The 25,550-nt window shown below is 38.9% G+C and overlaps 1 protein-coding gene across 2 annotated transcripts in view; it reads right to left on the reverse strand.

The window, feature by feature from the left end:
• The window catches only part of DIP2C (disco interacting protein 2 homolog C), a 358,168-nt gene that overhangs the window by 27,211 nt on the left and 305,407 nt on the right, over positions 1 to 25,550 (reverse strand). For both annotated transcript variants that reach the window (XM_018554178.1, XM_018554179.1), the window contains 5 exons: positions 23,453 to 23,564; positions 21,615 to 21,724; positions 14,983 to 15,113; positions 13,474 to 13,642; positions 8,329 to 8,499 (listed from right to left, as the gene is read on the reverse strand). In XM_018554178.1, coding sequence (XP_018409680.1) covers positions 8,329 to 8,499; positions 13,474 to 13,642; positions 14,983 to 15,113; positions 21,615 to 21,724; positions 23,453 to 23,564 — 693 coding nt within the window. The remainder of the gene's footprint in view (positions 1 to 8,328; positions 8,500 to 13,473; positions 13,643 to 14,982; positions 15,114 to 21,614; positions 21,725 to 23,452; positions 23,565 to 25,550) is intronic.

Below are 25,550 nucleotides of genomic sequence, written 5' to 3' on the forward strand. Positions count from 1 at the left end.
TGCCACCAACACAAGCCCAAAGCCTGTCCAAACAGGACCTAACCCTGCCTACAAGGCAAGATTAACCAGCATGGGCAGACATCTTGTTATTTCCTCCCATATTTTATAGTAATATTTATTGCAGTTAGACCAAGTTAGACTACTCAACTAGAAACTAAGGGAACTGAAGACAGAGTTCTGACTCCTCCGTTCTAATCGTATTGTAAACAGTCCAAATGGAAGTGATTGATGGAGCATGGCTTCTTGGAAACAAGGTTCATTGCAACTTGGGGTATGCCATAGTATGGAAAATCAACATTACATTTTTGGTGATGTCTGCAAATATTTCTTAAGGCTGACTTATTTCCAGAGATGGAGAGTTAGTAAAATGATATTTATACTTGGGAGCCCTCACAATGCCAACAGTGCAGCTATGATTTATACTTCTCTTTAACCTAAAGGCTTTAGAACTGAATACAACTAATACACTAGGGCTTTTTAGAACACGTAAGATTAGAAAAGCAAAGTTTCAAATGTAAGTCAATAAGAATTCTGTACTGCAAAGGTATCTGGAAAGGTTTACGGGTACAGCTGTGCTTAAATTGAACAATGATAGGAGTGGTGGGAAACTTTAGGCGTTGTTTAGAGGTGAACTCCAGGCAAGAAGCTGAATACACAGTTAAAATACATATATATTTCGGAACCTCTTGAATTCTGTCCAGCTGCTCCATTGATTCAATCAATCTTGCCAAATCTTCAACACTCATTGCAGCAGTAGCACAGTTTGTTCAAAATTCTGGCCTGCTAATTGAACAAAGAAGGAGCAGCAGCAATCCAATGACATACCTCTGCTCACTGCTCCTTTCAGCACACATGCAATGTAACAGAGTCTGATTGGCTGGTGTTAGCCATCCTACTTCCAGCCTAAACTGCTGCAGTGTAGGGGACCTCTGTAGGCTCATATCAAGACAAGTTCAGGTACTTACATTAGTTGTATTTAAATATACATTTCATAAAAAAAAAGGCCTGGAGTTCAGCTTCAATTTCATGTAGCAAAAAGCAAATGGCATGCAGTAATTTATAGGTATCCTAACTTACATTGGACTGACAACATTAAACTGATTAAAATTTTCATTGGTAGATCCTAAATACTCTTGCTTTTTGAGCTTTACCTAAATACAGGCTTACGATAACTAGAAGGCTTATTATATTTCAATCTGTGAAAGTTTGTAAGAGCTACAAATTCCTTTTGCTAAGTTACATAGACTTTTCTGGGCAATACGTTTGTTTAAAAACCCAATGAGCACAGTGATGTTATAAACACGTCCCTTGTTAGGCAGATACTAGGCAAATGTAAATCTAGACCTATAGTTATGTCAATATCACACGTGGCTACCAATCATTGCACCTTTATGGAAAATTATTTTACATGTAGGGGAACCTCTATTGTATCTTTGGCTATGCAGGTTATAGCCAATAATACCACAGCTACATATATTGCAACACAATAAGATGAGACCAGACATGGAGGCAGAGCCAATAAAGCCATTGAGATACCAAAAGGATATTTAGTATAAAGGCAGCAATAAATTATCAGAAATGTAGGCTTAACCTGCACAACATAAAACTATACTGTAAATTGCCTGTAGCTAGAAATATAAAAAATAAGGATCACTTAAAAGTTTAAAACGTCAGCCCAGTCATAACTGATATTTCAATCCTTGTTAGAAGCCGGTGGAATGGATCAACCACTGTCTTCCTCTTGGGTACTTCTGTAGTGTGATCTCTCCTCTGTTCTCAGATCTGCCCACCTGCCCGGTAATTGTTCCATACATTATGAAAATTATAACCACCACAGAATGAAACTTTTGGAAAGAGGCAGATCAGTGACCTGGAGCAGAGAGATGTCACTACCAGTGTTCCCAACAATAAAGAAACCAGTAGATGGGTTCAGTCTGCCAGCATTTCCCCCTGACAGGTGTGCTTTAGATTTTATATATGTATAGCCGATTTAAGGCTCTAGTGCTTTACCACAATGTAGAAAAAACTCAGAGTGTGCTGACTCAATGTCTAGTCTCCCCTTCACTAGGAAGCTTATAGGCGGGTGTTTAGGGAACATGAAAATCCCCTACCTGCTCAGCCAGTTTCCCCAGCCTGTGTGGCTACAGCAGCAGGGATTGCAAAGGGATGAGTAAAGGTACAGTAAGGAACAGGTGGAGAAAATGACAAGGAGGAGGAAACATACAAAAGTCAAAAGGAAACGGGTGACGTAAGGAAAACGCCAGAAGCAGGGAGTAAAGAAAAACAAAACAAAAACAAATGTCAAATATAGAAACTGTATTAAATGAAGAAATAAAACTAGAACAGTTAAAGTAACAAAAAAGAATTAACCTGTAAAAGGTTTAAATAACCAAAAGATGAAATAATGTCTACAAGTTTAGTAGAGACAGTTATGAACATTTGATGCCTAAGCAGCATTTGATGTTTAAAAACACATCTAAAAACGAACACAGTGAAGCAACATGTAGCTGGCTTATACAATATGGATAAACTTAAACTGGAAATACATAAGGGATCCTGACTGTTCTCTATGAAAGATCAGGCCCTTGGAAGACTTCTGTTGATCCAACATACACGTACACTGTTCAGTGCACACCTGGTTAGGTGCTCAGACTGTGAAACATGATGTTGGCTCATCTCAGCATTACAAGCCAACAAAAATGTTCAAACCAATGAGCCTTCCAAGGATGCCTGTACTCATTTGTATCCCAAAGACTGCAAGGCAGGCCATAGACACAGAAGCATCTTGTGAAGAATTAGAAAAGCATTGACAGGATTGTTAGAACCACCACAGACTACCAACTCATCTCTCAGATGACACTGACATCAAATGCAGACGAAAGAATGGATAAAAGGGAATAATCCTGAACTTTTGCAGTAATTTTACAATGTTGTAAATCAATTGTTGTTGGTGTTAAAGGATAAGTTCACTTTCCCAAGTGAATTTGGAAAAATGGAATTATCTGCTGCAATCTGGCCCCCTCTGCCACATCCCCAGTTAGCTATACTTACCTTTCAGCGAATTCTACTTACCCTCCGCTGGTATGGGCGTACTATCCATACCACGTACTGCCGTGTAGTGCAGTTCTGTGCTATGGATTTTGAATTTTGCTCACAATGGCAAGCACTCATTGGTCAGCTCGGTCACACTGATATATATAGTGGATATACAGTAGGTACCCTAAAGCTTTCTGCTAATTACTGATATTTCACAATCTCTCTTAAATGCATGGTATACAAAAAGTCATGTGTGTCTTATAAAGTTGAACTTCAGACAAACAGCTGAAATATATATATATTTGAGATGTTTTACTACCCTGTCCATTCAGTCCTGCCAAACAACCAACCTCTGTTGGTGGCCTGATGTTTCTCTATTGCAGTCAAGAAATACAGCTTTGTCACAACCCTGTCCCTAGCCTGTAACTAATTGGTCAGGAAAGGAGCAGCAGCAGACCAATAAGCTCATCCCACTGTTCATTATGTTTTTTCTTCCCGTCAGCATGCCTTGTCATTACATATACTGAATGTTGTTGTATACTGAATAACAAAAGGTGGATGCAAAGTCATAATAAGGTACTTACACTGTATGGTGCATTTAAAAATATATGTACTGATTTTCCTCATACATGACTACATTAATTAGTGTTTTTTAGAACTATAAAAAAAAAAAACTGCTTTAAAGTTGAAATGAGTAAAATCATAAAGCTTAAGGACAGCATTTGACATGTTAAAGTGTAGTTAAACCTTTGCAACTCAAACAATGAGCAAGTATTTTATTAAGAGTTAGTTCACACCAGCCCGCTGAGCACAAGAGGACAATTTTAGCATGGGGGCTAGTGTCTTCTATGAGTGGTGCCATGCCTTGTAATAACGCAAGACAATGTTTAATTTCAAACCTTTATTGAAATGTCACAAAATGACATTTCATGTACTGCAATCTCATGCGGTGAAATGCTTTGAGGTGCATTGCGAAAAAATGTTGCATGTCTAAATTTTAATGCAATGCACTGCAACCCACATCAACACATTGCTGTGGTGTGATTAGGGCACAAAGAAATCAAAAGTTTTTTATGTGGTCTAGCGTTGAGCCTGTGTTGATCTGTGCAGATTAATACAGGTAAAGGTATATGGTGTGAACGAGCCCTTAGATATCCATCTGAATTTTCAAATAAACTTAGGGTCACAACATTCTGCAATTCAATAACTACCTAAAACCTACACTGCTTTCCTCATTAGGTTTATGTGAGCTCTTCTGTGGTAGACTATACATGACTGGCAGTGACCGAAAAATTAGGGAGTTATTTTGTCCATTGACATAGAAACCCCAATGCGCCGAAAGAACACCCATGTTAACAAGCAAAATATATAAAAGGGGTCAGGAACATTAAGACGTAGAATGGTGAAAATAGTTAGAGCATTAACTACATAGATACGGAGCACTCCGCAAATATGTTTTGGATAGATATGTTAAAAAAATTAACTTTTGCTTTAATGTTCCATCCTCAAATCAACAAATGTATTGAAATCCCCTCGAGTTAAAATAATTGCAATCAGATACCTTTAAGTAATATTTTATGCTATTCAAAGCTGATCTTAACACTATTTTTCCTTTGGATTAAGTAAAGAAGTGTTAAAATTGCTGTCAGGTCTTTGCTGCTTTTTTATCCATTTGGGAGATTCTTCCTTTACTTCCTGTCCAGTGGACAGATGCCAGACAGAGCAGGAAGCAAAGGAGAAATCTCACCTCACCAATCTCACCAAAAGGGATGCAGACAACCTGATAGAGGTTTTAATTATTTCCCAGTCTATTCAAAACTAGAAACAAAAATCCCCTTCCCATCCACAATCTGTGGATTAAAGTATCTCTGCACGACTACTATCAAACTCATCTGTCACTGAAAGCTTTGGTCCCAATGAATGACCTGGAACCAATTTAAAATGATTACTGCCAGCAACTATCTCAAGTGGGTTAAAAACATGGGATTCCACACCCACAATGCAATAGGTTAACCAATAAATTGTTGTGTACATTATATTTGCTCATTACATACACATGCCATTCTTTATACTTTTGTAGTGCCACACAATGAGTGTGGTTCCCTATGTGTGTAAGTCCATGGGTCCACTATGCTTAAAAAGGGTATGCCAAATTGTATTCCTCGATTTGCATGCAACTAGCATTTATAACTCATAATATCATATAATAAAGAATAAAATACTGATCAAAAACATATAATAATGTAAAGTTTGATGCCATTTCTACTTTTATAAACTCAAAATGTGTACAAAAATGTATTATTGTTCCCCTTAAAGGTGCCACAGCACGAACGAGCTCTGTTTCTACTTCAAATAATATTTATAACCAGCAATGCTAGAATGAGATATTGATTCTAACACAGCTTCTCACAAAACTCATACACAATCTTCAAAAAGTATAGTTCAAAACAGAGATCCTCCTTTGTTCCTATTATTAAACTCAAAACAATTCTAACCACTATGTGGGATGGGCAACACAAAGTTAATGTAATCAGAGATCTTCAGCAAATATAAGAATGTTATATCCATTTGTGAATATATTAGATATTTCATATTTTCAGTGTTATGAGTGCTCAGTTTTCCCAATAATTAAATCCATCTTCTAAGAGTGAAGGTGAGAATAATGTGCATTCATTAATTTAATACACAAATCTAAACTAAAGGAGGAAGAAACCAAAGTACAAAATGTCTACCTTACTGGTATTATCATTTTCATTTCTGTGTGAGTAGAGAATAAAGTTCTATTAATGCAGAGGCAAAGGGATGAAAGTGGAACTCTGGGCTAAATTAAAAATGGCATAGAGTATATGATGCAGTCTGTCAATGGCATTAACAGCAGTTTTCTGTTTTTCAGAGTCCCCCAGTAACAAACTTTTATTACTATTGATTCTTGCCAATAGATTATTGATTCTGCCAGTAGGTCCTTTATTTTATCCACTTCTATTAGCAGGTCAAGCCATCCAACAACAGTCAACAGGGTTGGGACAAACCATCCAAAACTGATAGCCTTTGTTCATATTGTTTAAAACTTATTTTTTCAAAAGAAAAAAATATATACATTGCTCTAACTGCTTCTTTACTTAAAATTACCGTATTTTTCGGTGTATAAGATGCTACTTTTTCATAAAAATGTTTACCTAAAAATAGAGGTGCGTCTTATACACGGGGGCCGCGGTTTTGAAACTGCTGAAAGTGCTGATACCACTGCAAACTAGCCTCACGAGTGAAACTTCGGATTGCAGAGACAAGATAACAGTTCTCCTCCAATCATAAATCTTTTCTACCTGACGTCAGCTGTTGCTGGGGAGAACGTGTAGACAGTGCCAGAGCGGTAATGTCGGAGCATTCTGTGACCATAAAAATGTCAGAAAATGAAAAACAACCTGTAAAGCGGCTGGCTTACTCTGCAAAATTTAAACTGGATGTAATCACTTATGCAAAAGAGCATGGAAATAGAGCTCCAGAGAGACAATTTGGACCTCCTCCCACTGAGTGTATGATCAGACAGTGGAGAGAACAGGAAGAGGAACTCCTTAAGATGCCCAAAAAGAAGAAGGCTTTGAGAGGAAAACCAGCAAAATGGCCAAACTTGGAGCATAGGCTTAAGACTTGGATTTCTTGCCAGAAACCAGTGATGCAACAGAGGCTGAATAAAGTGATTGGCTCAGAGGTAAGTGTGATGCATAATATCATTTAAAATATTGATTTCTGAATTTTGGGTAAGAAAAGTTGGGGGCGTCTTATACATAGGGGTGTCTTATAGACGTAAAAATACGGTAATCGTCCATCTAAGTCTGCCCTGTACACAGGATGACAACGTTACTCTGCTATTTCACTGCAGAAGGAGCAGCATTGTTACCCTTTAAAAGGAAGTGTAAAAACAAATGTATCTTCTGTCAGGATCGACAGGTAATAAAACTATGTCACAGTGTCACTCAGATATACAAAAACTGCGGTGATAAAGCTAGTGACAGACCACAGCTTGTATGTCATTTTTTAATTTTGCCTATAGAACCACTTTAGATGGCAATCAATGCAATTACGTATTATAAAACTCGCCAATTCCAAAAGACAGGAAGCAACTGTAAAAAAAATGGCTGCTGACACCTCAATTTGGTAAATCAGTTGAACTGATGTCAGAGTATGCACTGAGTGGCCAGATTATTATGACCATCTGACGTTTGTAGGCAAATTAGCAATAATTTCACGCTGAAGTTGCTAGAGGGCCAGACTATTATAAATAGAGAAGCAGGTTGTTTACCACGACAGTAGAAGTGATTTGTTTCTGAAGATATGGGTAAACAACGCGATTTAACAGCCTTTGAACGTGGGATGATTGTTGGCGCTCGGAGCCATGGAGCGAGAATCAGCAAAACAGCAGAATTCGTTAAATGTTCAAGAGCAGCTGTAGTTAAAGTGTTTAAAGACAGAACTGTCAGCCGAAAATCTGGGTCTGAACGTGCAAATTGTGGCCGTCAGCGACTAGTCAATGTTAGGGCAGAACAGAGAGTAACAAGGCTGGTACAAGACAACAGAAGGGCAACAGTGCAGTGTCAGATTCTTCGCATCACCTTTCAACATCTCGTGGAGTCACGAGGCGGCCCAACAAAGTAATCTCGTGGAGTCATCTTGTGGCCTGATCTCGAAGTACTGATGGGGTGGTCATAATAATCTGGCCACTCAGTGTATATTACTTCCATAGCTCTATGAAAAATCCAGATAATCCAAAATACCATTTGATACAGGGTGTTCCATGACACAGAATTCACAGAGCATTATGAGTTATCTAAAGAGAGCGAGCACAACAGAAGTTGCCCGCCTTCAGGATCTCTCGTTGTGATTCCAACTGAAGAGCATGGAACACATGTGAAAAGTAGTTGAAAGCGCAGTGTATGATAGTACAAAATATTTTCATATACAGCATTTTAGATTTACCTTGCTAAAAAGAATTTTAAAATGTTATTTTATTATTACTTTCGATAATAAAAGAAAAAAAAAAGAAAATATGTACAAAACCACAATACATTTATTCCCTTTAAACAGCAATCCTATGCAATCTAATGTTTGTGAGGCCTACAAGAGCTATCCAGCCACAAAATTCCTTCACGAACTTAACTAGACATGAATAAAGTATTTTTTAGAAACTGTAAATGTGTATGAAGGTATTGATAAAAATAAGTGCAGAATATTAAATATACTTTAAACATAATATATATGCATGACGATAAAAGAAGAGCAGGCATTATACTGTACCTGTAAACATATGGCTAGGTTAACCCTGCAGCCAAATGATGTGCTAACGGCCCTTGGATGGAGACCCAGGTCTTTAAATAACTTTGAAAAAGACTGGGTTAGAGAAATTCGAGGACGCTCCTCAGCCACGACTACACAGGTCCGTACTCTAGACAGGTCCAAGCCTCTAGCCTACAACACAAATGCCAAAGGTCAATAATGCCAGCACATAGATATTATAAGTAGAACGAAGGCAACACTACAAGAGTCTAACAGAAGAAAAGTGAAATCGTGACTACTACTAAACACATTCAAATTTCTTTGCTGTAATGTACAAATCACTGACAAATACGGAATTGGTTTTGCAGATTTTAAACATCAATAGTAAAACATCCCACGTGTTTAGCAAGGTGAATGAGAGGTCATGTAATTATGGAGGATTTATACAAGACTGTTAAAGAGGAAATGGAATAATTTTGCCAACTGTTTCCAGGTTTGCTTACATTTCATAAAATGCGTGAATGATATGGTTACGGTACAACCAAAAACAGACAAAAGGGGGAAAACACTTCATAAACAGGACATGTTTTATGAACTTGAGAACAGATTGGTGTTTAATCCAAGCGCTATGTCTGCCAATAACGTGATCTGGCCTGAATGTGATGTAGACATACCTAAGTTTAAGGAGCTCTATTTCTTTTATAATTACGTTAAGTATTATTTATGAAACATCGCTATTAATGTGTTTTATGCACATATCCAGAAGGCCGGCTGGGTGGTTTCAATTTCCTTCCCCAAATATTTCCTTTTTATGCAGGCCACCATGGGACAACTCTACCATCTGGCCCAAGTAAGAGAAAAATAACAACATCCATTTTACTTGCAAGTTGAGCCTATTAAAGGTTTTGCAGGGTTATAGCACATATTGGTCATATCTAGGAACCTATAAACCAGGGATAGCAAAATTTTTGCCCTCCTGCTGTGGTTAAACTACAATTTACATCATGCTTCTACTTCTAGGAGTCATGTCTGTGGCTGTCTGAGTCTTGCAATGCCTATTGGGATTTGTAGTTTGTAGTTGTACCACAGATGAAGGACCAGAGTTTGCCTACCCTGCTATAAACCATATTAAACCATATTCAGCAACATGGGTAAGCTGAGGTATGAAATAAGCATGAAATATATTACTTCCTCGAAATCTAAATAGTTTTAGGCCCCAACACACTTTCATTTTTGGGTCAGAAGTGCTGTCATCATAACATATGCTTAAAGTAAATATTTTTTTAGAAAAACAAATTTATGTAAAAGTTGCTTAAAAAATAAACAGCAGGTACCCAATAAGTGCATTAATGGACCTTTCAATGTTTTCTTGAGCTTCAGGGCCTTCTGCTAAGTAGAGTTGAGTACTGGCCCACCCCTTTCCGTTCTTTACTACTGGTGCTTAAACATGATGGGTGGACACAGAAACCAAATGATAGGTGCTGAAGGGAACAGGCTAGTCCATGATTTGCGAACCAAAGTTGGTATTTTCTAGGGATGCACCGATATATCGGCCGCCGAAACATATCGGCCGAAAATGGCACTTTTGGCATAATGCCGAAAGATTTCATATCTGAACTTCCTCTGTGCTAGGGAAGATATAGAGTACCTGAGGGTCTCTACTTTTCTTTAATGTTGCAGCTACACAAATGTTGTTTCCAAAGAAAGGTTTTTGTTAATGCTATATAGAACTTTTTATAAAAACTAATATTACCCAGCTCTAACAAAATTCCACCATCGAATCCCTGTAGCACCAATATCAGCACTGTCTCAGAGACTGTGATGAATAGCCAGATCCCAGGGTGCTAATACACAACATAAATCCTATTGTGTTTATGAAAAAGATTTTCATTTTAGATAAATGATTATCCAACTTGGAAGTGGCATGAAAATAAATGTTTTCATCTTTTAGGCGTAGCGCTGTTCAATGCATTAAGGTAAACACCCATTCAATGTAGACCTTAACTTGGTAGGAATAATGAAATGAAATAACTAGCACTGTTAAGAAAAACGTCCCATACAATACAGTACATACATTTATGTTTTGTTTTGTTTAGTGTCTTGCGGTATAGTGGCCAAGTCATGGGTGGCCCACAAACAATAAAAAAATGAAATGCAATATTACAAACTGGAGGTGCACCATTTGCGTAAGTCAAGCCCCCAGAAAAGTAATTTCTTGCCTGTGTGATTGTCTTAGGGACTGCTGCCCCCACCACAGTGCCAAAGCACGTATCCAAGCGCATCGCACTGTGTACCGATTTTTGTTTGTTGAAATGTCACAAGTGAAATTTTCATCCAGTTCTACAGGCACAGCAGGGTGCCAGGGACAGAATGCTGTACTTTTTTAGCACGCACCACCGCATTCCCATTGCACTGGTGGTGTGAACCCAGCGTGTCCTTGACAATACAAATTGCCTGGTCTTGCATTGGGGCTGCTCTGGACCCTTACTAATGTTCTCAGACATCTGCACGAAGATTAAAGTCACATTTTGTTAATCACCTTCAATAGGAATTTCATTTTTGGTGAGATGCTCCCTAAGAGTTAACTAGTTTAAAGGGATGTTGGCACTGCGACTTTCCTCATCACAACACTGAAGGTGTACCAGGTGGTTAAAATGAACCCAGACCCTCCTATTCAGGAGTCGGTTTGGAAAGGACATGGTGAAACGGAACAGACAAAGGGAGGAATCTGCAACAAAGTTCGTTAAAATCCTTGCCATGTACAAAGATCACCCAGTTTACTTTAATAAGCATTTAAATCCCAACGATGAACTTATCTGGTTTGTTGCTTTCTGGTTAAGCACACCATTTAAAAAATGTATATATCTGTTCAACAAGTGCAATCGGTTATGAAAGGACAGGGCGAAACGGAACAGACAAAGGGAGGAATCTGCAACAAAGTTCGTTAAAATCCTTGCCATGTACAAAGATCACCCAGTTTACTTTAATAAGCATTTAAATCCCAACGATGAACTTATCTGGTTTGTTGCTTTCTGGTTAAGCACACCATTTAAAAAATGTATATATCTGTTCAACAAGTGCGCACAACCCAATTAAAAACAAAAACTAATACAGCCTCCATGTTGAGGGACGGGTAAGAAACTCTATTCTATTTTTGTTCGTGGGTTTTGACGCGCTTTAAAAGTAAATACATTTAAAAATAAACTACAACTCTCCTCCCCTTCCCTTTACCCTGGGACTAATATTTTATTTTATAGTTGATGTTGGACGGTTATGAATACCCTTGGTTTCTGTAACGGCAAAAAAAATTAATTCCTATGTCTATGCATGCCCCTACAACCATAATGACGCCAACCAAGGGAATTTTCCAAATAAATGGAGCCTCAAATGATTATAGTAAATGACTGCAACAGATAAGTGGGGAGCTGGGCACTGGCTGACAAACCCATCATGAGATATAAGAAGATAATGCTTGACTCAACATGATGGTATTCACGCTACAATGAAATACCAGTTTTGGATACCCATTAAGATTTTACTTATGAACACAGATATCATTTTATATGCAGAGTTAACAATGCGAAAAATAACCTATTATACAGCCCTAAGTATGCATTACAAATAAATTACATGACTGGGGATGAAATGCTTGCCGTTACCTTTAAGGATTCTGTCTGCAAGCCAAGTCCCTTGGTACAGAGTTCCATTACAGAGTAGGAACAGAATGTGTCTCTAACTTTGTACTGACTCACAGCAAGAAGCCACAAGGCTGGATTGATCTCCAGCTCTGAAGGAGGAATCAGAATAGACTGGTGTCCTGAATATACGCTGTAAAGACATGAGACATATTAGCATGCGCTCTGAGTCAGGCTGCAGTATTTCATTACATGAACATTGCTGACAAGGCAAACTGCTATGACCCAAACATAGCTATTAAATCTAATTTACTATTTTATGTCACTAATGTATGGCGTGTTTCTTATTTGCTGACATATAGGCTAATTAAAAAAAAAAATTGAAAGTTGAAGATGGATGTTTTAAAGTCAATATAACATCAAGTATACATTTCTAATTAAAAATTGATCATCAGAACATATCTGAACTAAGGCAAATATGGGGCTACCACTACTGACCTCCTTTTGAAAATGCTAGTTGATTCTCCATATCTGCCTTAAATACTTTCTGACCCTCGCAAACAAGCAGCTAAGAAAGTTAAACAACCTGATCTGCATGCTTATTCCAGGTCAGTGACTCAGAAGTCCTTAACTAGCATTTTCATAAGAAGTAATAAACAATGTCTTTTTTGCTTATCAGACTTTTGCTAAAAGTCACTTTTTGGGTAAGCACACCAGTTAAAAAAATTATATATCTGTTCAACAAGTGCGCATAACCCCCCCCCCCAAAAAAAAAAGTTGTTGATCCAGGTGTTGTCTCTACAGAACAACTCCCCCCTTTGTTGTGGAGATGAGTAGACCTAACACACGTCCTGTCTTAGGGTAACAATAATACTCCTCTATAAAGGTAGTAGACTGAGTAAGTGTTTGCACACCAGAACAAGAATTTTGTTTACTGGCAGGACCACCTAGTAAAAAAAAAAAATTAAAAACAAAAACTAATACAGCCTCCATGTTGAGGGACGGGTAAGAAACTCTATTCTATTTTTGTTCGTGGGTTTTGACGCGCTTTAAAAGTAAATACATTTAAAAATAAACTACAACTCTCCTCCCCTTCCCTTTACCCTGGGACTAATATTTTATTTTATAGTTGATGTTGGACGGTTATGAATACCCTTGGTTTCTCTAACGGCAAAAAAAATTAATTCCTATGTCTATGCATGCCCCTACAACCATAATGACGCCAACCAAGGGAATTTTACAAATAAATGGAGCCTCAAATGATTATAGTAAATGACTGCAACAGATAAGTGGGGAGCTGGGCACTGGCTGACAAACCCATCATGAGATATAAGAAGATAATGCTTGACTCAACATGATGGTATTCACGCTACAATGAAATACCAGTTTTGGATACCCATTAAGATTTTACTTATGAACACAGATATCATTTTATATGCAGAGTTAACAATGCGAAAAATAACCTATTATACAGCCCTAAGTATGCATTACAAATAAATTACATGACTGGGGATGAAATGCTTGCCGTTACCTTTAAGGATTCTGTCTGCAAGCCAAGTCCCTTGGTACAGAGTTCCATTACAGAGTAGGAACAGAATGTGTCTCTAACTTTGTACTGACTCACAGCAAGAAGCCACAAGGCTGGATTGATCTCCAGCTCTGAAGGAGGAATCAGAATAGACTGGTGTCCTGAATATACGCTGTAAAGACATGAGACATATTAGCATGCGCTCTGAGTCAGGCTGCAGTATTTCATTACATGAACATTGCTGACAAGGCAAACTGCTATGACCCAAACATAGCTATTAAATCTAATTTACTATTTTATGTCACTAATGTATGGCGTGTTTCTTATTTGCTGACATATAGGCTAATTAAAAAAAAAAATTGAAAGTTGAAGATGGATGTTTTAAAGTCAATATAACATCAAGTATACATTTCTAATTAAAAATTGATCATCAGAACATATCTGAACTAAGGCAAATATGGGGCTACCACTACTGACCTCCTTTTGAAAATGCTAGTTGATTCTCCATATCTGCCTTAAATACTTTCTGACCCTCGCAAACAAGCAGCTAAGAAAGTTAAACAACCTGATCTGCATGCTTATTCCAGGTCAGTGACTCAGAAGTCCTTAACTAGCATTTTCATAAGAAGTAATAAACAATGTCTTTTTTGCTTATCAGACTTTTGCTAAAAGTCTGATTGCATAATGATAAATCTAAGGGCTCATTCACATGGGTCCATATTCGTATGGCGCGCACATCCGTGCAGAGACCTGCTCCCAGGGGGGACAGGTGCAGCCTGTAATTGCATTTAGCTGCCTGTATGTCCCTTTGACAGGACGCAGACAGTCTGGATCCAAGTCCATGCACCTGGACCTGTACAGATGTGCAGCTTCAAGTCGGCGTGTAGCCACATGTTCCTATAGTGATGTACAGGTGACTGAATGCAATTACATGGTGCACCTGTCCCTCCCGGGAGCAGGTCTCTGCAGAGTCGTCCATGCCATATAGATGTGCACACCCGTGTGAAGGGTCTGCATTGATGGGCTTTTGTCAACTTTAATCAGATTTTGCATTTCTATACAAGTCGAAGGCAATCCAAAACCCGTTTGAAATAGGTCAGAAGCAGGTCAAAAGGTGGTCAAATGCACCTGTCGAAGGATCTCAGAATCATTTCAAACTGATGTTAAACTGATCCCACCAACACAAGCCCAAAGCTCCTTAACACAGGCCCTAAAACTGAAATGTAAAAACAAGAGTACAATTATAGAAAATAGATTTACACATGTAAAATAGATTTACACAAAACTTCACATGTGTAAACTTAATTTCCAGTACAAGTCAAGCTAGGCCTGACTAAAAGGACCAACAGGCAGTTAAGGAGGCAAGAAGGGCGGACCAAGCTCAATGTAGTACAGCAATGTCACTTCTCCCTAATAAGCGCATATGGATTCGCTGTGCAGTATATACCATCTGTGCACTTACAAGATTTTTTAGACACATTCATTTAACAGCTTGTACACAAAAAAACATACCTACAGAGGCACCACAGGACAAAGCCCAATCCACAGTAAGGATCTAGACAAATAGCCACCTCTCTGGATGGGTAGAGCTCACACTGCAACTTAATGGATCGACAGAAGGCACTAGTGGCTGCATGGGACATCTGAAAGCAAACACAGTTTGTTATGGCCAGTCCTTGGGGCAAAACACTTTAGCAAGTGATAAATAGGAAAACACACTTATTGATAGAAACAACAGAAACTGCAATGTGCCCATGCAAAGAGCGACACTGCATGCCGATTCATTCACTCCAATTTTGTTTTGCGTTTTTTTTTCTGGAGACACATTGTTGGATACCTTTAAAAATTGTATCATATTAACCATCCTGGGGATACTGTTGCTTGTGGCCACCAGTCACGATTTGGATCGGTATTATATTGATATATATATGGTGTTTTCCATGATTATTGCATTTCTACAGAGCCATGTGTAGGGTACTATTTAGGATTTTAGATGTTTGTCTGATGTATATTTATGGTGTGTGCAAATTTTGGGAAAAAAACTATTTTCATTGAACATAAATTGATATTCACTATCATTCTATGTTGGGATCTCTGTTAAAGGGGAAATAGACTTTTGAATATACACACACACACACATACATACATACATACATACATACATACATACATACATACACACACACACAGTATGATTAAAAGCCATATTTAGATCCAACTAGCAAATGTTCCTGAATCCATCTCTATATCAGTTTCCTTTAACCCCCTCCATAGCACTCGCCAGCCTAGGGGTAAGGAATGGGCAATACACTGAGCCAAATAGAGCTCTATTGCGTTGTACAGTGTTTGTCAGCCCAACACTTAAAATGCTTACACACAAAGCTAACAGAGTGTTGACCTCATCAGTGGCCTGCTGTTCATTCAATTTCCAATCACAGGCTGGGGGAGGAAATAACTAAGAAAATATAAATATGGGGCATACAATGAGATCCTGAGATGGGAATTCGGCTTTATAAAAATAGGAACCATTTTAACCAATTATGTTCAAACACTGTGACCGATTATGTGACTATAACAGAGACCCTCCCACTCAGCACACAAGGAGGAGAATGTGAATATATTTCACATGTAAGTGCCAATCAACAGCAGGAGGCAAGGGCCTACAATGACATTTTGTTAAAAGTCTTTACAATGTATATAACTGTTATTGAGAGAATTGTGTTCATTTTTTGCAACAAAAGGGGAGTTTAGTAACATAAATCACAAAGCCCTATAGCACTAAAAGAGCTACTAACAAGCATTATGATACATTTGGAGTAGGCTCATTTAAATTTTAAATATGCTCCTAATGAACTGAAATAGAAGGCCTGGCCCCAGCTCTTGAGCCATTAAATATTTATGATAGAGCAGAACATTTTTTACAACACTGGCTGCCTGACTTGGAAATTATAGCTTGTTAAAGCAATCTGTAACAGATTTGTTCTGAATGCAGTTTGCGGTGAGTAAATACAGAACATTTAGAAAAATTACTTTTCCAAAGAAAAGCTGTAGTATTAAGCGTGCATTTTCACTGCAGTGAAGCTGTCACACAACGGCAGTTTGTTTCTCAGTGTGCCAGCTTCAGTATACTTCAGTGAGAAATAGTTACTTCAGTTGTCAATAAAAAGATAAAGTAAGAAAAAAAGACCAATCGCATAAGGAACAGCCAGTCAATGCCTGTAAAGCGGTGTATTGATTTTTAGAAGGCAGTCAACTGTACAAGAACAATCTGATGGTTCTCATTGGATCACTGCAGGTTAGCCTATAAGCCCTGCTTGGCTTCAGTGCAGTAGAGAGTAACACTGGGCAAGGCACAAATGCCAGTTCTCTGTGTCCACTAGCAGGGTTCGGAAAAACCCACAATATAAATCTCTTCGGTCAGATCTGACAACTATTATTTTATTTCTTTGGTTACACTAGCAACTTTTCTTTTTCAGCAATGTCAGTCCATAGTTATACCACTTAATTTAATACTGATCCAGGCTAGAAAAGCGTGTTCCTGGGCACTCCTTTGGATCACTGCACTGCGCTGTCACCCCTTGGGCACACTGATTGCCATGGTGGAGTGCCGGAGTGCCACACCACCTGCAAAGATGTTTCAAATTTTCAAATGCTGTTTACGGTTGTTGTTTATTGGTGTGTCTTTTTTTTGGTCTTTTCAAATTTTTTTCTAGCTTTGTCTTTTCGGGTCTTTTCTTCTGAGCCACTAAGTGCATGAACCTGCTGCACTGCTATGTGAACCTATGTAAACCGGGGTACATTGGATGGGTTTCCTTTACGTGGGCCGTGGTAACTAATGCCTTGTACACACACCATCACCATGGCTAGATTTCCATCTCTTAATGTTAAAGGGCTGGATTCTATTGGCAAGTGGAAGCTTGTCGCTTAAGTTCCTGAAGGACAGAAGGCTGTTGTAACCTTTCTTCAAGAAACACACTTCGACACCACACCCATTATGCCTTGGCTTACTCTGCCCCAAACACTAATAGGAAGTCGGCGGGTGTGGCCATTTTATTTCATAAGGATATTACTTTAACGTAACTCTCATATTGATACTGAGGGCCATTACCTTATCCTGAAGGACCACCCTAATGGGCTCCCAATCGCCCTTGTAACATGTATACCCCAAACACTTTGCAATCGCTTACTGACCTGAGGTGACTGTAATTTGATGCTTAACCCACAATTTGACCGGTTGCCCTTGGAAGGCTCCCCTTCTTCCCCTTCTACTGCTCGTCAATCTTGACATTTTGGATGTCTGATCCAAAAATATGGCCTTTATGATGTCTGGATGGTTTGGTATCCGACGGCTCATCAATATACCTTTTTGTCTTGAGCCCACAATACTCACACTAGAATTGATTATTTCTACGTCAACGTCTCAACTTCTAAGATTGAACATAGACACTCTCATACACCCCATCTTGTGGTCTGACCATGCGCCTAGCCTCTTAACTCTGGGTCTGTTAAGACGCACCCCACTAGGGTATGCCACTGGCATTTGAATTACTTTTTAGTTAAAGTAGAGCCTATTAGGCAGCACCTTAAACAAGTGTTAAGACACTAACTTCTTTTTGAAAATCTTCATTCTGTCGCCCATATTGCTACTTTTTGGAAAGCTCATAAGACAGTTTTTCAGGGTCAATGTATTAAAAAGGTCTCCAGAGAAAAATGCGGTTGCTATCTGCTCCCAACTTATGCAACAGCTCCAACGCTCCGAAGCCAAAGTGCAATCTCATCCCTAACTTGTAACTTTATGAAAGGTGGCCCCCCTACATTCCCAACTGAAAAACCTTGATAGGGTAAAGCTGAAAAGGCTCTGATGTACCTCTGCCAGCATTTTAATGATGAAGGTAATAAGGCCGACATGCTGCTAGCTAACCAACTGCTGGGCAGAGCTTCTCACTCTACACCACATAGCATTAGAGACTCCTCTGGCTCCTTGGTTTATGCATCAGACAGTATTGCTGAGGTGTTTGGTGAATTTAAAAAGTTCCTCTGCTCCACAGTGTCTGACTCTCAGCAACCACTTACAGCTACTCTTCCACAGAGCATACAGGATTATCGGACTCAAAGTGGCCTTCCGGCTTTGAAAGATGTGGCTATATTCCAGCTTAACAACCCGATTACGCTTGAAAAAAATCCTTTATGTTATTAGGGATTTCACCCTTCGTAAGTCTCCAGGTCCTGATAGCTTGCTGAATCTTTATTCGAAAATGTACTCGCTTACATTGATTCCTCACCAGACCTCTCTCTTTAATTGCTTCTTTGAGGGCTCCTCTATTCTGCATACATTGTTCCATTCGAACTGGGTAAACATCCTTAGGCTGGGTTCACATCTAGGCGTATTGAATATGCGCGTTTGTCGCGCGTTTCACGGTAAAAAACGCACGTTTCCGAGGGCTACCTGGCTGTATCCCACTGGATACGCGAGGCAAATACGCCCCAAAGAATATCCTGTACTTCTTTGGGCATAGGGCGTTTTGCAGCGTGTTCCTACGCACTGTAAAACGCCCAGGTGGGAACCATGCCCATAGGCAATCATTGGTTTTCACATGTTGAGCGTTTTACAGAGCGTAGGAATGCGCTGTAAAGCGCCCAGGTGTGAACCAGGCCTTAGGATCTCGCCACCCTATAGCTTTATTGAACTCTGACCTAAAAATCTTTACTAGGTTTCCTGCCAACTGGTCGGGGCCGTTTTTACCATCTATTGTACATAAGGATCAGGTAGACTTTATTGTGTATCGCTAGGCAGTTGATAACACCAGAATGGTCATAGATATTGTTGATGCACTAAATAGGACTGAAAATGAGGCCCTCTTTTGGAGTTTAGGCATGGAAACCGGTTGAGTTGGCCCTTTCTCTTCGCCACCTTTCAACACATAGTTGTCCGGAGTTCTTTTCTTCAGGCTATTTGTGCACTTTACAGTATCCTCCACAGCAGCGGTTAAACCCCCTCATGAGACCTCTCCCACTTTTTCTATTTTTAATGGTACTCACCAGGGGTGTCCTTTATCTCCATTGCTATTTGCTCTATGCATAGAGCCACTGACCTCTATTATTCTTAATTGTCCAGATGTCATTAGGGTTACTACACAGAATAAGCAATTTACCATCTCTCTGTATGCAGATGACATTTTATAAAATTTTACAAAACCCACTGGTATCTCTGCCAAACCTACATAGACTCTTGCAGGAATATAAGATGTTCTCGGGATATAAGATTAATATATCTAAGATGAGGCCCTTCCAATCAATGATTTCAGATATATATAAACTATTGTGTGCTTCCAGAGGACTCCTTTTCCAAACACCAATATACACCGAGCAGTCATAAAATTATGACTACACACCTAATATTGAGTATGTCCCCCTTTTGCTGCCAAAACAGCTGTGGTATCTGGCACCAAGCCGTCAGCAGGAGATCCTTTAAGTCCTGTAAGTTGCAAGGATGGGGCCTCTATTGAACGGCCTTATTTTTCTAACATGTCCCACAGATGCTCAATTGGATTGAGATCTGGAGAATTCGGAGGTCAAGTCAACAACGTGAACTCGTTGTTGTGGGCCTCAAACCATTCTTGACCAATTTTTCCAGTGTGGCAGGGTGCAATGTCCTGCTGCAAGAGGCCACTGCCATCATGGAATACTGTTTCCATGAAGGGGTGTACTTGGTAAACAACAAACTGCAATGCACTGTGTGGTCAGACAACTTTCTATTGGAACCAGCATTAACTTTTCAGTGATTTGAGCTACAGTAGCTCTTCTATTGGATCGAACTACACGAGGCAGCCTTCACTCCCTTCTTGCATCAATGAGCCTTGGCTGCCCATGTCGCCGGTTCACAGGTTTATCTGTTCTACCTTATAGCTAGCAGTAGTTAGTCATATTTAACTGAACCTGTTCTACAACTTTAAAATATTTCTCTGTTAATCTAAGCAGCTTCTCCAGTTCTAAAATGAGATGTTAGTATTCTGATATTGCTAGAGCTTTAGACAACCACTCATTAGGATGGGGTTTAGCCTATTCCCTCCACCTAACTATTGCCACCTTATGTTATGAGCAGCCCCACTGACTAACAAGGAGGAGTAGGGGATGGGCCAGAGCTCAAAGTTGCAAGCTCTTAGTGCTGGCAACGGAAAATACCTATGCCTTCACAGAATATTCTTTGCTCTGTTAGGCACATCAGCATGCCCCAAAACTGTAGGCGAAAAACATTACATGCCACCAACCTTGATCTTCTCTGGAGCCTGCAAGCCTCAACACCTTCCACATCTGGCTGATACATCTGGCAGAAATTAGTTACACACTCTCCCACTGTCAGCATTGTTTGTATTTCAGGTCTTAGGGCTTCTGCTAACAACTGATCAAGAAGTTGGGTGGGACCCAAATGCACATGTCTGTACACAGCCCCAACCCACTGCTTATAGGCTTGACTAGATCTTACGAGCAGTGGTCCCACTGTGCAAACACACCTGACAAAGTGAAATCCTATTGTCCTTTACTGATGCTGTACAAAGTGCTCATAAAGCAGCATGAGTTGATCCAGATGCAGGCAGAGCATGGATGACGTTCAAAAAGGCAGAGTACTCAAAATCTTACTACAGTAAACTCTGTTATCCGGTATTCAACTAACCAGAAAAAAAAAAATCCTGTGTCCTCACTGTTCTGATGATCTGCGGCATATATTATCCTGGAAACGACCGTGTGCCTATTTGTCTTAATTTTTTTTAAATGTGTGTCTATTTGTCTTTGATTACTGCATTTCAATATTAATATGAAGTCAATACAGAGTTTATGTTATGGTATGGTGTAGTATGGGGCATGGCATTAGTTAGACCTATTTTTTATAGTAACTCTCAAGCAACCAGAAACTAAATTTATCCGGAATCTACCAATCCCCATGGATGCCGGATACCGGCAAGTAAACTGTTTGTAGTAGTGTCAGCAATGTAAATGGCATCATGTGAACAGTGCTAAGTACAATCTTTACTTTGCTTAACATTACACGAAAATAATATGAACAGAGATCACATCGACCAATCATGTCATGGCAGAAAACATGCAAAGATGCCTGAAATAGTAATACTTTTGCACTGTGTACATACCTTTACCCCTGCAAGCATTCCAGTTGTAGATACACTAAAATCAAGGTAAGCCAACGTTTCTGGGTCAGAGGGCTTGTAGATTTGGGAAGGTCTTTTCTTTGGCAAATCATCTAATTTAAAAAAAAAATGAAAAAGGTGCAATTATTTCAATGATATTTCTTATTCACACAACAGCCTTACACCAGCTCATGAGGTAGATGTAATTCCTCTGTACTTTCTGTAATCAATAACAGGATAGTAGAATGGAATATTTGGCTGTGCTAGTAATGGAGAATGTGGTAAAACCTCTCTGTATCTAATGTGCAGGAACGTGATTACACTCAGACAACATTGACACCTTGCACTCCAACATCCCACCCCGCTTCAGGTGCCGTTTTTGTCTTTTCTTTACATAGATACGTATGTGGGTGGCAAAGCATCATTCTATAAGGCATTTGTAGATACAAGCTTCCCCAAGCCCTCTCGACCCTTGGTAAATTTGTACTCATCAATATATAATTAATTTTTCTTTAAATGCCAGTGGTCTAAATTTGACAGGATATTGACCTCTTACAGTCCCTAGTACAAACTGGGAGCATGAAACATGATGATAGGAAAAGGGAGCAATGTGACCGAGAGATGAGCTTATCGGTTTGATGCTTCACCTTTTACTGTCCAGTCACATGCTCGGGGAGGGACAAGACTTGTAATTGTTTCAGAACTGCAGCAGAAAAAAAAATATGAATCCTATAGCAGACAAAACAGCTCCATGTGTATTACATCTGTGTATTTAGCTGTTCACTAAGAGTTCAGCTTGAAAGGACTGTGTTTTCTCTATAACAATTTCCCACCGCTTTAAACCAACAGAATGATGGTAACCAAATAATTGATACAAGATCTGTAAACAGTGCTAGCGTGATATGTCAATGCTGCTTAGTATTTTCAGTCATATGCACACAAGGGATGTCTTCAATGCTTGTTTAATAAAGAAGTTGAAATAAACCATAATAGTAAAATATAATTACAGAAAATGCTAAACCGATTGTGTAATAGTGTCTTCTTAATTAATTTGTCTCCAGCTGTTTTCATAAATTATGGCCTCGAGACCTGTGCGAGAATATCAGTCTAAGGCTATTTTCCCCGATTGCTGCGGTATAGTTATCACTGTAAATAAAACTCTGGCCATGGATGCTGGGAATTTTTTAGGGAAACTGCAACCAATATAGATAAAATTCTATGTTGTATAAACTCCCCCGACACTTCTAAAACATCCCACAGTGTTTAATAATGATAGAAAACTGTACTAGAGTCTAAGAGGCTCCACTGAGATTTTGCATAAAAAAAGCAAACATGACTGTGCTAAAACTTAAAGAAAACCTATAATATAAACTAATGTTCACTTTAAGAGCACTTTACTACCCCACCCTCCCCTATAGGAGGGTGGGGTAGTTATATCAGGAGATACTTACCTTGGAGTTTAGCAGGTCAAATGATGCTTCAGTTCAGAGGGAAGTGACCTAAAGCCAGTGCTTTGTTGTGATGTCAATAGTTTATACTTAAATGCATCTCGCCCAACGTTGGTACACACAATGCAGAGCTGTAGCCAGCATGACATCAGCTCCCATATATTTAATCTATGTATTTCGTGGTTTGTTTGGAGTTCAGATTGAAATATGATATTATAATATTAACAGCTTCACCTACTAAACCTTAAAGTGGGAGTATGAATATAGAATGCCAAAAGACACCCCTAAAGGGAAGCAGTGGTTTTAAAAATTGCATTGGAGTTAAGGGGCTATTTTGTGTATAAATCTTAAATATCCCCAATATCTTCCAATAGACATAAAGCAAGTTCTCACCAGTGTCCAGGATCGGAGGCCACGTTCTAACATCTACGGCTGCTGCTGCCTCTCTTGACCTTAACAGTTTACAAATGAGTTGCGTCGTCATTAAACAGGCAGAACGACTCACCTAAGGGACACAGGGGGAAAATACAAGTAATTCATTCACTTTGTTCACTACACAAATCAATGTACAGCTCTCTAAAAGTATTGTCTTTCCCAGAGAAGTTCTGCAATATCAATATTCTTCTTTAACACGTGCTCAGCGAACAACCCAAATTAATGTGCTCTGTTATGACTGTGTCATAAACACCAAGCTTGGGAAGTCTGGATTTGCAATCAGTGGTGCGCGTGTATAAGAACTTTCAAAATGTGGGGAAAACATCAAGTTACACTTACTAAAATGTTTTTGCATGAGAGCAACATGCTAGCAAGTATGTCATAGCGTGACTAATCCTTCCTGCTGTATGGTGGTTTAAAGAACTGTCAGAAAATAAGCGTCTCAAATGCTTATTTGGAGGATGAAAGGTGTGATTTCCTGTTCAGACTATATATATATATTACTGTTGCTGCTCAATGTAGGTATGGGCTTGTAAAGCAAAGGTGTGCAGTAATCCATACCGACAAATCAGATTACATCTTTTGGGAGTTTTTATTGAAGTCAGACCAATGAATGATGACTGCTAGGGGACTTCTATTGGGTACAACACTATACTGTGTTCTTTGCCAACTAAGGTGAACTGTGAACAACAAAGTCATCTTTAGAAATGTTTAGTAATGACAATCTACAAACACATACTTCTAGATAATTGCCGGCTTATTACTAGATTACCAAATATCCCTTTACTTCCTGGAAATGTGGCACATGTGACCATACACATCTCGGGGGAGGAAAATGCCTTTCCCTGAGTTCTTGTGAGATTACAGATGAGAGTTCCTAGCAATGCTCTGCTGATGCAACCTTCCCAGAATGCATTGCTTGAGCACATTACATCATTTGTGCCAAAGTGGACTAGGAAGTGGATACACTCTAGTAAATGAAAAACATGTTTGTTTTGAATTTTCTTTGTTACAATTTTTAGTAATCCAAGACAGCGCTGATTTATACAAGGTACACACGGATATAGTTGATCTTTAGTACATGATCCTTCCTTTTAGAAAATATTTTAGAAACATACAACAATATTGCAAACACTGCATATATCTGTCACAAGGAGCTAGTTAAATTGAGAGATTTAATTTCATTCAACTTTTAGTGAAAACCGTCATATATTGTTTTGATATTTTGTTGCATTGGAGTCATCAGGAATGGTAAAATTAAAGTGTATTTCCACTTTTGCCGAGACGCTTGAGAAAACCCCTTTATATGTTTATGTGTTCCTATTCACACAGAATAACTAAATCTTTAAAAAAAATATTTCTTACCTTTTAGATGTGTCTCTGTAGCAGGCCTTTGGAGCTTCAATTTCAAAGTGACAGGAACTCTGTCTGTCCCCATAGAAAGACCAGGGGCATTCTGAGCTTCCTCTCCTTACCATACAATGCTTGTAGATCTTAAATCCTTTGTTAGGACAGACAGTGTTCAAATCATATTTACAACTGATAATGAGATCTGCCAGCACAGTGCAGGCAGGGTTTATTAGGTTTAAGATTAACTCCACAATCCACTTGCATTTAAGAGGAAAATTCAGTTTAGAGAAAAATGTTTTCTTTCAAGTGCAAGTAAAATGTAATCAGTAATTTGTAAAAGTTACGCTACGTGAATGAGAACATTTAACAAATATAAAATAGGTGTTAACCCGATCTGGCTGCCAAAGTGGAAATACACTTTATGTTTATGTGCAAAGAAAACAGACCATTATTAGCCTCATTATTTTACTTTTTGTTTTCACAGAAATAAAGAAAAAACACACAGCAAAAAAAAAATGAATAAGATGAAGCGATTACACAAATATTGAAAGAAAAAAACAACACAAATATAAAGAATACACCAATTAAAATCAACTAAACCACCTACCTAAATACATCTTTCCCCAAAAAACAGAAACCACAAATAAAGAAAAGAAACAAAAAAAACAAAAAAGGGACAAGCCCCCCCCCCCCCCCCCCCCCCCCC

This window comes from Nanorana parkeri, unplaced genomic scaffold (assembly GCF_000935625.1).
Source record: "Nanorana parkeri isolate BGI_ZX_2015 unplaced genomic scaffold, ASM93562v1 scaffold145, whole genome shotgun sequence".
Classification (NCBI taxonomy): domain Eukaryota; kingdom Metazoa; phylum Chordata; class Amphibia; order Anura; family Dicroglossidae; genus Nanorana; species Nanorana parkeri.